The 15,408-nt window shown below is 43.4% G+C and overlaps 1 protein-coding gene across 4 annotated transcripts in view; it reads left to right on the top strand.

Moving 5' to 3' along the window:
• Nucleotides 1-1,252: 1,252 nt before the first annotated feature.
• The window catches only part of LOC148020005 (SKP1-like protein 21), a 32,952-nt gene continuing 18,796 nt past the window's right edge, over nucleotides 1,253-15,408 (top strand). The window contains exons 1-5 of one of the 4 annotated variants that reach the window (XM_087700257.1): nucleotides 1,253-1,695; nucleotides 2,251-2,523; nucleotides 2,603-2,794; nucleotides 2,859-2,981; nucleotides 3,053-3,131. In XM_087700257.1, coding sequence (XP_087556383.1) covers nucleotides 1,675-1,695; nucleotides 2,251-2,523; nucleotides 2,603-2,794; nucleotides 2,859-2,981; nucleotides 3,053-3,131 — 688 coding nt within the window. In that variant the 5' untranslated portion in view covers nucleotides 1,253-1,674. The remainder of the gene's footprint in view (nucleotides 1,696-2,250; nucleotides 2,524-2,602; nucleotides 2,795-2,858; nucleotides 2,982-3,052; nucleotides 3,132-15,408) is intronic. The other 3 variants (XM_087700255.1, XM_087700254.1, XM_087700256.1) reach the window with 3 other exon arrangements.

Below are 15,408 nucleotides of genomic sequence, written 5' to 3'. Positions count from 1 at the left end.
GAAGGGGAAAACCTTGTTCTATTTGGTTATGCATAAAGCATTCTGACTACACATGCTAAAGTGTAGGGGAGCCTTTAGGCAACGGGACATGTGCTACATACTAAAGCTTAAGGCAAGTTGGGATAAAAAGGTTCTTGAATGATACAATCATATATGGGCCAGGAGATGCTCTATAACTTGGTGCTCCTTGCCTTCCAACAAGCCAAATACTTTCCTTTGGAGGGTTTGTTTCAAAAAATTCCCACATAAGAATGGTTGGGAAGTTTAAATAGGTAAACATGGTGTGTCTTTTTATGGCTATAAGGAGGAGGAGGATGTATACCATATGTCTTAAGCATGCAAGCATGTCAGGATAATTATGAAGGGTGTTGAAAAGATAAGGATAAAGTTGGTTTTCAAAACAACATTACGTGTAAACAGGCCTTACTAAGAGATATGGCTAGCATGAATTGTGAAAGTTGGGGCTGTGGGTTGCGATAAGATGAGTTGTCATGAAGAATGCATGGTTGATAATAAGGAATTATAGGATGAGTTGTCATGAAGAATGTGTGGTTGATAATAAGGAATTATAGGATGAGACGGGGAGCTAAATTTTTTGCAAGGATGATTTGAAGAGTGGTCCTGGCAAGTGTCTCAAGGAGGTGAAAAGGTTTTTTAATGTACCGAGAAGAATTGAAGAGCATGATAGAAGGGCGGTGTCACACCTAAAGTCCTAGCTAGACTTTCAAAGTAAAGGTAGCCAATTTTAAGCAAGGAGGCAAAAGAACACATCACACCATATTGACCTTATATGCAAGACTATTACAAACTAGAGTGGATGAGGTGTGACATGACCCTAGGGTGGATTCCGATAGAAATGGAGGCAAGACAAATCCTTTTTGTGTCTTCAATCTTGCAAGTTCACACACAATGGCAGAGACAAGAAGGTAGGGTGTTGATGGATGCGTGTGAGCAGTAACTATTGGCAAGATTGACATCACTCCGCGTTTGTTGTTGAAAAGGGAGTGTTAGAGGTGGGTTTTTTGGGGGTGGGTTGCCAATAGAGAGAGAGAGAGAGAGAGAGAGAGAGAGAGAGAGAGAGAGAGATGCTACTATGCACAGAACACGCCCCTGCAAGCATCTCTCGCCTCTGCTCGTGTGAACCCAGCTAAGGTCGCTGCTAAAAGCCTCTCTAGGTTTTGGGGTACCATGCAATAGGATGCTGCACATTGTTCTTATTATTTCTCACCATTAATACATTGGCCGCGTTACAAAACTTCGCTTTGTGTGTTTATTTGCCTGCCAATCGCAATCTCCAAATTAAGCTTTTCCTGTATGTATAAATCTCCGATCGTGAAAGGGGGGGGACATTGGTTTTTGTTCGCCGTTGCTGCTGCGTCACCTTCGACAACCCTAAACCACAGAATCGAGCGTGCAATCGGGCGCAGAATCCGCAACGCCGTATGCAGTCCTCGTCTATGGACTACTGCAGATCTTGTTCTTGTTTCTGAGGTCTCCAGCCTTCCCGATCTGTGGTGTTTCCTTGCGTTTTCCGATAAGGAATAAAGGGAATAAGACGCTTGTCGATTGGTGCGGACCCCCCCGTTTTGCGCGTATTCGAAAATTCAGGAAGAAGACGCAGACACAGGTGGCTTCAGTCACGTTTCGATTGGATGCTGGCTTCCGGTTAATCTCATGGCCATCGATAAACACCAGGTTGCCTCTCCGACGCACCACATGGATTCTCACACTGGTCCCTCTGTTTCATGCATGTAAAGTATAAGGGTGTTCTAAGTTTTACCAGCTGTATTCCTAGCTACTGACTGTGCGCAGTGTTAAATGCAGACAATGCACACACACCCTTCTAAAGATGTCTGTGTCCTGTATGTACATTTATGCACATATTCTTGTGTGCACGCACAAGTCACCTGCATATGCAGTATGTCTCTCTCTCTCTCTCTCACACACACACACACACACACACACACACACACACACACACACACACACACACACGTCACCTGCATATGCAGTATGTCTCTTTCTCTCTTTCACACACACACACACACACACACACACACACACACACACACATGCATATGTACATACATACACACTGCGCATGGATGTGAACATACACACACATAGATACATGCGTACATGCAGACACATCTATAGTGCTACGTACATGCATGGATGAATTTACATATGTTAGAACAAGGTGCACATTATTTTGATTCTGATTGAGATGCTTGCATTCTCTGCAACCAGGGGACAAAAATGCTGGTCAGGAGCAGGAAATCTCTAAGCTCCTTACAGACTAGTGGTTCTTTTATTTGGTTAGAAACAAGTGACGGGGTACAAGAGGAGGTTGAACAACAGGTGGCTATGATAAGTCCTTTCATATGCCAGGAGGTGTTAGAAAATGGAAAAGGAAGCTCTAGGAACTCGGCCATTGTTCTCCCTCCACAAGTGCATTCAAATGTACTGAAGTTAATCTTGGAGTATTGTAGGTTTCATCATCTTCCAGGAAGGTCAAACAAGGTAACAGTCTAGGTCTTCAATGGCTTCTGTGGGCAAATATGTTTTAGGTATGCTGGTTGATTATCTCTCTTGTGTTCAGGAGTGCAAATTATTCGATGATAAATTTGTCAGGCTAAGTACTAGAAGGCTATGTGAGCTCACTTCCGCTGCTGATAGTCTTCATATGAAAGCACTGGTTGACTTGACTAGCAGAGCTCTTGCTCGATTGATAGAGGGTAAGAGTGCCGAGGAGATTCGAGAAACTTTCAATTTGCCAGATGACCTTACCGAGGTAATTTGTTAAGATGATTACTTTATGCTCTGTCTTATATAAACTCAGAGCATATATTTAGCAGCTAATGTTTCAGGAAGAGAAATTGGAACCTTTGAAAAATACAGCGGATGATCCTCGTATTCGACTGCTCAATCGGCTGTATGCGAAGAAGAGAAAAGTTCTGCTGGATGGAGAGAAGACAAAGGTATGCTGATTGACCTAAATATTTTTTCTTGGATGCTTAATGCTAGTTGTTGACAAAGAGTTTTGTAACAGACTCCAGACCAAGAAGAGGGCTTGCAGGATGAACGCCCTTTGGAGGAATTACTCTCCTTTATTAATGGAGGCAAGGAAGGCAAGCTCCTCTGTAGTTTTTGGTTTGTTTGATACCTAGGGAAGATTCAACATCTTTACAGCAGCGGTTAGTTCAATCAGTGTGCGTGTCTGCCTTGTTTGTTTTGACAATAACAAAAGGGCAATTTTTGATGTGGGCGATAGTGAACTGAATACTCTGAGAGAGAGAGAGAGAGAGAGAGAGAGAGAGAGAGAGAGAGAGAGAGAGAGAGAGAGAGATTATATTAATGACTCTCATATAGATTGCACACGAGGTAAATGTGACAGTCATGCAGCACCTGCCATGTCTGCCACACCACTAATGGTCGTTATGTCTCATGTACAAGGAGGTTAGGAAATTACTGTTAACATTGGAGCCCTCGTTTTCCCAGTTAATTTTCAGCACCCTTGCTCTTAGTGTCATCTTAGCAGCACTGCCACTCAGCATCCTCTCACTGTGCTTACCATCTTTTCCTTTCATCTACTTCTTCCCATCCATTTTTGTCTTCACCCTTCCATTGCCCTCGAACAACCCTCTCGTCAAGGCTGTCTTTAACCTTCTAGTGCATGACCTTCAGCCCATCTTCAGCCTCTTTGTGGCCTTCCATTGCACTCGACCTTTGTAGGTCCTATTGTAGGCCCTTTCTCTTCCATCTCTCAACCTTAGATGTTCTCAAAGTGCTACAACCAATCCATTCGAAGGCAAGAGATGCCCTCACTTCATTGAAACCAGGAATCCTTTGCATTGCTTACACTTCTCTCTCATCTGAATAGATACACATCCTATTGTTTTGTACCCATTACTCGAGATACTACTAGAGGAAAATATCACACATTGACATGTCTTCACATGTCATTTTATATGATGATGTTGCTCATTGTACAAACCATTCTTGCCATTATTGGTACATTTTGGTCTTCCATTTGTATTCGTGATTGGTAGGTTTTCCCAAGATTGCATATGCGTTGGCATCAAGTCCAAGAAACTATTCGGGTATGCAAAATCAATGTTTAAGAATGCCATCACGTAGGGAGGTAGAAGATCTCATTTAGGGGATTCCCATTTTACCTCACAAGTTTGGCCCTTGGTGTCAAACGCTTTGTGGAAGTTGACAAAGCAATAGTAGATCCTCATCCCATTTTCCTTACCCTCCTTGATGACACTCCTAAGGGTGAAGATGTGATCAAGGGTAGAGAATCCTTTTGAAAGAAACTAGACCACACCCTGGCTGTTAGTCCCTTTTGTTAGTCTAGATGTTGAGCTTGTGCTCCAAATGAAGCCATGAAGCATAGCGCACGCACATCCAAACATGATAATCGTATAGTTCCTTGACTCCATGGGGTCTCAAGCGTTCAAGATGTTGCACAATGCTATTGGTCAACCAATGAGTAGGGACTTCACATATAATGCTATTGAACATGTTTGCCAAGAGTGCTGCCAATATGTCTTGTGCGTGGACAAAGTGCTTTGCCACCAAATCATCATGATCTTGCTATCTTCCAACTTGGAGCGTGTCAATCCCATCACGGACCTTGTGAGTGATAAAGTAGCATTGTGTAGGTGGGATTTTGGTGTTAAGGGTGGAGGGGATTGATCTAATGTCTAGTGTAGGTGGGATGCATAAGAATGCCTTGTTGAAACTAGTTACTCATAATTAATACGATCCAAGGAAAGCCACTTAGGATCTTGGGTACATAATGCATAGGAATCTAGGGCTAGATCTCAAAGCAATGTGTATCTATGACCAAGTCAAGTTAGGGAACATCTAATATGTATGAAAGACACTCAAACATTGTCCAAAATCAAGGATCACTTAGCATTTTTGGTAGGGTACAAGCATAGAAGCACCAATAATTCGGGGATAGATCTTGAAGTAATGTGAAGAAGGGGGGAGGGGAGGTGTGCATGTGTTCATGTGTGGATAACAGTCAAGCCAATCCTTAGAATTGATTATTAGGAGGAATCAAGGGGGACATTTGTAGAACCACTTAGGTTATCTACTCAAGATGCATAATCAAGAATGAATGTTGAGAATTGAAACCTGAATGGATCTTGTATGAAGAATTTTTGGGCAACTCACATAAGTGTTAAATACATCTTGCATTTTCCTCTGAGTAGAGAAACAGGTGAAGCCTATAAAGACAAAAGGGGTAAAACCAGCAACCATGGATCCAAATGAGTGGGACGAGTAAGATGAGCTTGCATGGTCTACCATAGAGCTTCCAATGTCAGACACTTTACTCTTCAACATAGAGGAATTGAAATCGGCTTATGATATGTGGCAACAACTTGAGGAGTTATATGCTTAGAAAAGTGCAGGCAACAAGGTTTATTGGTTGAAAAATTTGATGGACTTTCATATGAAGGAGGGTACAGCCATGTCTGTACGTTTGAATGAGTTAAACTCTATTTTCAGCCAGCTGATTGCTTTGGAATTTTACATTGATGAGGAGTTCAAGGCAACCTTTTTGCTATGCATGTTGCTTGAAAGTTGGGACACTTTTAGGATAGCAATGGGTAATTCTAATGCTATGTTACTATATTTAGATGTGGAGAGTTCTTTACTCATGGAGGTGCTCAATAGGCAAAATATTTCAGCAAGCAAGTCTTCCAATGCATTGCATACTAGAGGTAGATTCCAGTAGAAGGGCAACTTTGACAACAAAGCATGTAGCAAGTCTTGTGGTAAAAATGTGGAGTGCCATCATTGTGGCAAGAAAGGAGACTTCAAGCAGGATTGTTTTAAGTGGAAGAAAGAAAAGGCCAAAGGCAAAAACATTGATGATAATAAAGACCAGAAAAAGGATAGCCAGCATGGAAAGAAGAGCAGTGTGAAGATAGAGTGATAGTGGCAGTTATATACTCTTTGCCTCTTCTTTTAGTGCATAGTCATCGATGTAGATTTTGATGATGACATGCACACATGGATTCTTGATTCAGTTGCTTCATTCCATGCAACACCACATCGTGAATGGCTTTGATTACAGTGGTGGTAGACATGGAATTGTTCACTTCGAGGACAATTATGCATGTTACATTGCAAGGATTAGTAGTGTGTAGTTGGTATTTTTGCATGGTTCAATGTTTACTTTACATATTGTAAGGCATGTATCCCAACTCAAGAAGAGCTTGATAAGCACAGGGCAACTAGATGATGAAGGCTATCATACCACTTTTGGGGATAACAAATGGAAGATATGTAAGGGCTCTAGGATTGTTGCTAAAGGCTCTAAAAGTGATACTTTGTATCCATTATATGTAACTAGTGTGCGTGATTATGTTGTCGCTATAAGTGAGTAACCAAGTGTGTCTTTGTGGCGTAGCCGGTTGGGGCATATGAGTCAAATTGGAATGAAAGCCCTTTTTCGTTTGGGTTTGAGACATGCTGATTTTGACCATTATGATCATCGTATTTTTGGCAAGCATGCTTAAACATCACATGAAAAGTCTCTTTTATTAAAATCTTTACCTTGTTGGTGTCAGAGTGCAGCGGTGCGGAAGCGTAGGATTGAGAGAGAGAGAACGCAGAGAGAGAAGAGAGAAAGAGACAGTGGAAGATGAAGATCTGCTGTATAAAGTGTGCTGTATACAAAGATATGCAGATATGTACACGGGCGCAGTGCGCTCGACTGCGTGTCTCCACCTCGACGATGCAACCTGCTGTTCACCTCGAAGTCCGCTGCAGTTTGCACTGTCTCCTGTCAGAAATTTGCGAACAGAGACGGAATCTGCGTGTGCCACCAGTCTGTAATCTGCGAGCAGAAAAGTGTGGGAGACTGCTGAAAAACTCGGCTATAAATAGCCAGAATCTGGGCGCCAGAAAAAGACCTGCAGCCGACTGACAGGACAGGTTGGACTGCCACGTGGCAGTCCGACCGTGCATTGCGACTGCACCTGGACAAATCTGTCCGACTGCACCTGGTCAGGATCTGATCTGCTAACACCCCCTCTCAGAGCCTGGGCGGGGCAGAAGCCTGAGGGATCTGGAATGTCTCCGAAGTAGAGCTTGGGGAAGTACCTTCGTAAACAAATCTGCAAGATTGTCCTCCGTCTTGCAGTACTCCACAGTGATGGTCTTATCCAGAAGCTTCTCTCGGATGAAGTGGTATTGGATCTCTATGTGCTTCGTCCGGGCATGAAAAACAGGATTCCGTGCCAAGGCAATGCAACTCTCATTGTCACATTGCAGCAAAGTAGGACGAGTCTGGGGGCAGCCAAGCTCCTCCAACAATCTCCGAAGCCACACATCCTCACATGTGGTGGAAGACGCGGCCCGATACTCCGCCTCAGTAAGACGAAAGGGCTACCGTGGGCTGCTTCTTGCTACTCCATGAGATAACACCTGCACCCAAGGTAAAACAGTAACCTGTAGTAGACTGCCTGTGGTCCACATCATCGGCCCAATCCGAGTCGCTCCAACCTACAAGTACAAGATCTGAACCATCTGTCCCTGCTGGATAATGAATCCCTAAATCAGACATCCCCTGCAAATACCGAAGTATCCTCTGAGCAGCCTGCCAATGCACCGTCTGAGGTTCACTCATGAACCTTGCCAAGAGTCCAACAGCAAAACAAAGATCAACATGAGTGTTGAGGAGCCAAATCAATGATCCAATCAACTGACGATAGCGGGAAGTATCCGCCATGGGAGAAGCCGAATGGGAAGTGGCCTTCCAGTTCGGATCCATAGGAGTAGAAAGGGTCCGACAATCCTCCATCGCAAAAGAAACCAAGAGCTCCTATACATATCTCTGCTGAGAGATGAAGATCCCCCTCTGAGACTGATAAATCTCATGGCCCAAAAAGAAATGAAGTAGACCCAAATCCGTCATCTCGAACGTCCGATGTAAAGCTGACTTCGTCTCTTGGACCTGCTGTGCATGATCACCTGTGACAATCAAATCATCAACATACAACACAAAAAGCACACAACCATCCGCGGAAGTGTGAACATAAAACTGCGGATCGGCCTTTGAACGCCGATATCCCAACTGTGACTGAAGGAATGAATCAATCTTCTTGTTCCATGCACGCGGAGCCTGCTTGAGGCCATACAAGGCCTTCTTCAACCTGTAGACTTTCCCATCTGAAGATCCAAAGCCAGGAGGTTGCTCGACATAGATCTCCTCCATCAAATCACCATTGAGGAAGGCCGACTTCACATCCAACTGGTAGACAGGCCATCGCCTACGGCCAGCCAAGGCAAGAACAGCTCGAATAGTCGCCATACGAGTAGTGGGGGCAAAAGTATCATGACAATCAATCCCTGGGCGCTGTGCAAAACCTTTAGCAATAAGGCGAGCCTTGTGCTTGTCCAAAGAACCAACGCTAAGGTATTTGGTCTTGAAGACCCATTTGACGCCAATCACCTTTTTATTCGGGGGGCGTGGCACGAGTGACCAAGTGCCATTCCTCTCAATAGCCTCCAGCTCGGCTTCCATAGCTTTCTTCCATGGTGCGGACTGTAAAGCCTCCTTCACGGAGGTGGGGTCTCGATCCTGCATAAGACGGGTTATCAAACAATAGTTAGAGCAAACAAGCTCCGTAGAATGTGCCTGGTGCCTTCGTGACCGCCGCGGACCATCCTGTGGTCCCCACTCCTCAGGAACTCCCTCGATCGCTGAATCACAGAGTGTGTCACGGGCCCAACGAGGAGGAGGCCGGACCTCCCCTCGTCTCTCTGAGTCCTACGCTTCCGCACCGCTGCACTCTGACAGAGTCCTCAATGACAGCTAGATGAAGAAATGCAGCTGATGAGGGTGCAACCACCGCTCCAGAATCCTTCGTGTCCTTCTTGTTGGTGTCCTTCTTGTCTTTGTCAGGGCAATCCTTCTTCCAATGGCCAGTCTTTCCACAAATATGGCATGTGGATTCTTTGTCCTTGTCCTTGTCCTTGTCCTTCTTTGACTTGTTATCCCCCTTCTTCTTCTTTTGGTCCTTCCCCTTCTTCTGAGAGGCTTGACCTGTCAGTGCCTCCGACTTGGAAGCATTTTGTCCCTTAAGTTGTTCCTCTTGGTCCAAGACCATAGGAACCAACTCTTCCCACCGAAGAGTGGACTCCCGCCCTGAAGCAATAAGGGCGGAGTAGAAAGTACCGAATCGTGGCGGCAACTGGGATAAGAGTGTGATCGCCATGTCTTGGGAGGAAATCAGCTTCCCCGCATTTTGAACCTGCATCTGAAGCTGTCTAAGCTTGTTGATGTGCTCCCGCAACGAAGAAGACTTATTCACGGACAAGGTCCGCATCTGAACCTCCAAAGAAACCCACTTCATTAGGGTCATCCGGTTATACATCTGATTAAGCTCAAGCCATATCTCCCGAGCCACCGTCAAATGCTCAATGGGAGCTATCACGGCTGTAGTACAAGACAGAAAAAGAAAGGAACGAATCCTGGCATTCAGTTTGTCCCAGTGAGACTGGGCCTTGGCCAACTCCGCATGAGCATCAGAAGAGAGTTTGGACTCATCTCTTACCGAGGACCGGTCGATCTCCTGTACAAGCTCCGCCAAATCATAGGACTCAAGGATGGCCAACATCATGACGCGCCAGATGCAGTAGTTGTCGCCATCGAGCTTCTGATCTGTGGGAAGAGCTGGTAAGACAGGCACCTTCCGGTCCATAATCGTCTGGAACTCCAAGTCAATCTCTGTAGACATCTTCACTTGTAATGCCTTCACAAACGCAAAAGCAGCCCCCTCTGACTGTGAAAACTCAGCCTGCTAGGGCTCTTCCGCGTCCTGAAACTTCTTCACCCGCCGGAGGCGATGAAAAAGCAAAACCTGCACTTGAAAGCTGAAAACTCAAACTTCCTCCTCGTCAAACAATAGTAAACAGCAGCAAATCCACCACCTGGACTCCTTTCCTGCGCGCCCACGCTTGCTTCAGCCTTGTTTCGAGGTGCAGCCCTCCTGCCTGCCCTCAAACGCTGAAAACGCAGCCTTGTGTCGCGATAGAAACTCCTCTTCAGGTTGGTTCTGCACTCAATCAGCCCTTCAACACTGCTCTGATACCATGTCAGAGTGCAGCGGTGCAGAAGTGTAGGATTGAGAGAGAGAATGCAGAGAGAGAAGAGAGAGAAAGAGACAGTGGAAGATGAAGATCTGCTGTATAAAGTGTGCTGTATACAAAGATATGCAGATATGTACACGGGTGCAGTGCGCTGAACTGCGTGTCTCCACCTCGACGATGCAACTTGCTGTTCACCTCGAAGTCCGCTGCAGTCTGCACTGTCTCCTGTCAGAAATCTGCGAACAGAGACGGAATCTGCGCGTGCCACCAGTCTGTAATCTGCGAGCAGAAAAGTGTGGGAGACTGTTGGAAAACTCGGCTATAAATAGCCAGAATTTGGGTGCTAGAAAAAGACCTGTCGGCTGCATTAAATGCAGCCGACTGATAGGACAGGTCAGACTGCCACGTGGCAGTCCGACTGCACCTGGACAAATCTGTCTGACTGCACCTGGTCAGGATCTGATCTGCTAACAGTTGGTACATTCAAATGTATGTGAGATGCTAGGGTTGTCTCTAGGGGAAAAAAAATATTTTATCACTTTTATTGATGATGCCATATGCAAAGTATGGGTTTATTCGATCTGTTGTAAAGATGAGACTTTGGATAAGTTTAAAAAATTCTTGGCACTTGCTGAAAATATGATTAGCAAGACATTAAAGGGTCTTTGCTCTGACAATGGTGGGGAATATGTGTCCAAAGCCTTTCAGGCCTTTTATGATAGTAAAGGGATAAAAAGGGAGCTCATTGCCTCTAATAATCCGTCCCAAAATGGTGTAGTAGAGTATGAATATTACTATTGAGGAGAATACCATGCTGTCTCATGCTGCATTATCTCATGGATTTTGGGCAGAGGCTGTTTTGATAGCCGTACACTTGATAAATCGGTTGCAAATAGGTCTTTGGTGGGGGAGAATCCCTCAAGAAGCCCATAGAAATGATAGGCTAACTTGTTACTGCTACCCTCCTTGAGAGTGTAGTAATGGGACTTAGGCACTTTCAATAGAACTAGCTCTCTCTTGGAATTCCAAATGTCTTCTTCTCTCATCAACATAAAGCTTTGTGTGATCTTATGCCTTCTGAAGATTTACTTTGCATTGTTAAAGTAGGGTTTGCATATACACAACTCCTCTTTACTTTGGGAGTTTATCTTGCCATTGAACATGATCGTAGGGAGGGAAACAATATTCTTGTATAGTGTCCCAAAAGGAGCCAAAGTCCTATAAATGCATTTTTCTAGGATATGGTAATGAGGGAGAAATGGGGTATAAGCTATGGGATTCCAAAAAAAGGAAAATTGTTGGTCTCAATGATGTAATCTTCTTTGAAGATCGCATGTATAAACAACTTGAAAAGGTAGAGGAAGTGAGAAGGGTTGTGTTTTGAGAAGAAATACTTGTAGGACAGCAAAGAGTGCCCGCTGTACAACAGCAAATACTTGCTGTAAATGACCCTATAAATGTAAGGAATGATGCTGAAATTGATCAACAAGAAGTTGCCCACGATATATCATAGTTTTAGCAAGAAAATGTGCCATTGGAACAAGTGGAATAGGTAGGACAGCATGCTGAACCTTTTGAACAGCTAGTTGTTTATGCAGATTTGCAGGTTGAATAACTAGTAAACAGTGATCATTGGATCTACAGGCCGACCAGAAAACCAAACAGCCAGATAGGTTTGTTCTTGGTGCGAGTTATGTTGCTGATTGTCATGTTGATAGATTGTGGTTAACCATCATGCTTCAAGGAAGCAATGGATAGAGAGAACAACAAGAAATGGCTTAAAGCTATGTTGTTAGAGATGGAATTTCTAAAGAAAAGTGGTACTTGGGATTTGGTGTGTTTGCCTAAGGGATAGAAATCCTACCATGCAAATGGGTTTACAAGGTGAAGATTACCTTTGGTTCCTTGCCAAAGTACAAACCCTGGCTTGTTGCCAAAGGATACAAGTAGAAACATGGGATTGACTTCGATGAGATCTTTTCTCTTGTTGTCAAAATGACTACTTTTTGAACCATATTGGGCTTGGTTGCATGTGGTTATATGAAACTCATACAAATAGATATAAAGATTGCTGTTTTACATGGTGATCTGTGTGAGGAAATATATATGCAATAACCAAAAGGTTTTGTGGCTAAGCGGCAAGAAAAGATGGTATGTAAACTCTACAAAAGCCTGTGTGTGTTGAAATAGGCATTGCACGAATGGTATCATAAGTCTGATACATTCATGCAATCTCAAGGATTTAAGAGAAGTCAAGTGGATCATTGCTTGTATACCAAGAAGATAGCAGATGATAGCCTTATTATATTGATTTTGTATGTGGATGATATGTTGATTGGTGGTAGGGATGTTCATGTGGCATTAGACACATTGAAGCAGAACCTACATAGCAGCTTTGATATGAAGGATCTTGGTGAAGCAAATCATATTCTTGGCATGCATATACTTAAGAACAGATCGAAAGGTCTTTTTTATTTGTTACATTAGGAGTATGTATCAAATATTTTGTAGCGTTTCAATGTGGAGGGGGAGAACGCAATTTGGTGTATCATTGCCTCCATATGTGAAACTCGGTGTAGAGGACAACTCTACATTTGATAATGAAAATGTTGAAATGACCAAAATCTTGTATGCTTCAACTGTGGATAGCTTAATGTATGCAATGATTGCTATACATCCTGACATAGTGTCATGAGGAATGTATTTTTGAAACCTCACTTAACATGTGGATTAATTTTTAATCACATGATTAAGTAAATGTTGCACATGTGAGGTGCAACTCGGGTTAACGTAAATTTACAAGCTCGGGACTCGAAGAAATCACGGGATGTCAAAGGCAAAAGTTGCTATGAGTTATGCCGTACATGTACTTGGTGGTATGTGGTGCCAGTTGGTGGGCTAGGTCATTCATTTGTCCATAAGTGTCAGTTGGTGACACTAAAGAAGTGGCATTTAATGGTACCTAACGCCAATCTGATTGTCAAGGATGGCGCAGAGATATTCAGGAATGAAAGTTGCCTCACCAATTTAATTATTAGCCAGTCAGATTATTTTTTAGGGCATCGAAATAATTATTAGATTAATTTTCAGTATTTTTAAGACTGAAAATTAATATTTAATTATGAAAAATGCTGGAAAAACCATTTGGAAAGGTTGATACTTGTCAAAATTGCCCATGGAAGATTGAAAAACGTCTTTAGAGATTGGAGAGAGGCATTTTTATGATTCAGCCTGCAAGAGAGAGAGAGGAGGAGAGGCTGCTGGTCTGATTTGCAGCCATTGAAGGGCTTTCTGAGGGAGCAGGGGCAAAAGAAGACCAATCAACAGCAGGTGATAGCATCTATAGGCTGTTGAGATAGGGTAGCGGTAGTAAATGACTGATTTTCTTCAGTTCTTTGCATTTACATTCTGTTGTGGCAGGGTAACAGCTGCATTTGACTGATTTTCAGTCATTCTTCGCAACAAAACTCTGAATTTTCTCTCTCTATAGCTTTCCCTCTCATCTCCCAGCCATTTCATAGCCTTGCTCCGAAGATCTCAGCATTTCGATTCTTGGAGGTTGGGAAATTTCAGATTTCTTTGTTGTAAACCCTAATCTGCAAAGCAGAAATTAGGGTTTAGCAGCAGCCTTGAGAAGCGTGCCAAAAAAATTAGAAGCTCTTAGACTTGGATTCAACAGGGTTGAAGTATTTTTTTAAAGCCTATTCAAGTGGAGGGACCAGCAAATAATTGAATTTGAGGCATTTTTCCATCTCCATCAAAGCGGGTGAAGGCCAATTGATTGCCCGAAATCAAGGGGCAAATCAGATTAAAGACTTGTTGGTGATTTTGAATAGCTAGGGGAGTTGGAATACTGAAAGGGAGTTTGTAAATGAACTTCTTATTTAATAAAGCCAAAGAAATACTGAAAGTGGCACCAATATTGGCGCCAATCGGGTGTGCATCGTCCAAGATCAGTAGGTAAATTTGTATTTTCAGATTTGCACTAATTGTTTGCTGTTGTAACTAAGTTGTAATCAGGGATTTACCATCCATCCATGGAAGGAAGATTGGTTACATGGTTCCATTGCTGGGATACCACTCAATCCCTTGATTAGGTGGGCTCAAGGCACTTGATTGCAAGCCAAAGCTTTGTGCTAGTGCTGATTTTTACTCTCAGCTGAGAAATTACGGCAATATGTCTTCATATAGTGAGATGGACTCAAGCAATGATGATGCCTCTTAGTATAAATGTTCACATGGGAATGAAGGAAATGCAATGCTTGACCTTGGACAAGGCTCAGATTATGGACAGCAAGCTGATAATGTTGCTGTTGGGCAAGATACACGGCCTTCAGGGCATAAGGAGGTTGATGACCAGCAAAGTGAAGAGAAATTTGATAACCAGTTTAAGAATTAGATGAGGACATCAACAAATCTCTTTACTGAATTGGCAAAGGATTCTCCATTTACCCAATTTTTGAATGCTCCAAAGAAGGACAGCAAAGGCAAGAAGATGATGTACCGAAGATAACGCCAAACCCTTCATTTGAAGCTCCTATAGATGTTAATGAAATAAAATAGTTGGTATCCATGGGGCAAGGAATGCAAATGCAAGGCCATCACAGAAGTGCCAATCCAATGGATTTTGGACAGCCAGGCGTTTATGCTATGATGGGGCAGCCAGGATATTTTGGTGGAAGCACGATTTTTCATACTATGGTTGGACAAGGACCGCATATGGGAATGTATGGCACAAATCCCTATGGTATGCAGCAACTAGTGCATGGAGTGCAAGGCCCAATGTATACGGGTATGGCTGGAAATATGCAAAACCCTATGTATGCCAGCATTGGCTTGATGCTTGGGGCACAAAGTAGCATGTTTGATACTGTATCTGCACCCCCGAATGCTTATGGGGCTCAAGGAATGAATGTTGGTCATGCAAATGCTCCGTTTGGCGTTGGTTTTGATGTAAATTCAGCAAATGTACTCTTTTTGCAGTAGCAAGTGTATGACAACTTGACACCCAAAGGGGCATCAAAAGTCTATGATGAGGGTGGAAAAGGAGCGAAGTTTGAGTCCTTTAGTGGGGTACAAGATAGGCTGAAAGCTTTGACTTTCATTTAGTAGTTTAATGCAGCCTATTCAGGGGGGAACTTCACGGAGTCCTCAAAGATTCGAAAGGCAGCCACTTTCTTGAAAGGGAATGCATTACAATGGTGGTTCATTCTTTTGATGCAAGGTAGAGCACCGTCAACGTGAGTACAATTCAAGCAAATGTTTGCATTGAATTGGTTGACAAGTACC

Source organism: Lygodium microphyllum, chromosome 19 (genome assembly GCF_053477565.2).
Source record: "Lygodium microphyllum isolate KBCC chromosome 19, Lygodium_microphyllum_v1.1.10, whole genome shotgun sequence".
Classification (NCBI taxonomy): Eukaryota; Viridiplantae; Streptophyta; class Polypodiopsida; order Schizaeales; family Lygodiaceae; genus Lygodium; species Lygodium microphyllum.
The sequence above is the reverse complement of the archived record's forward strand: the minus strand, read 5'-3'. Positions and strand labels throughout refer to the sequence as shown.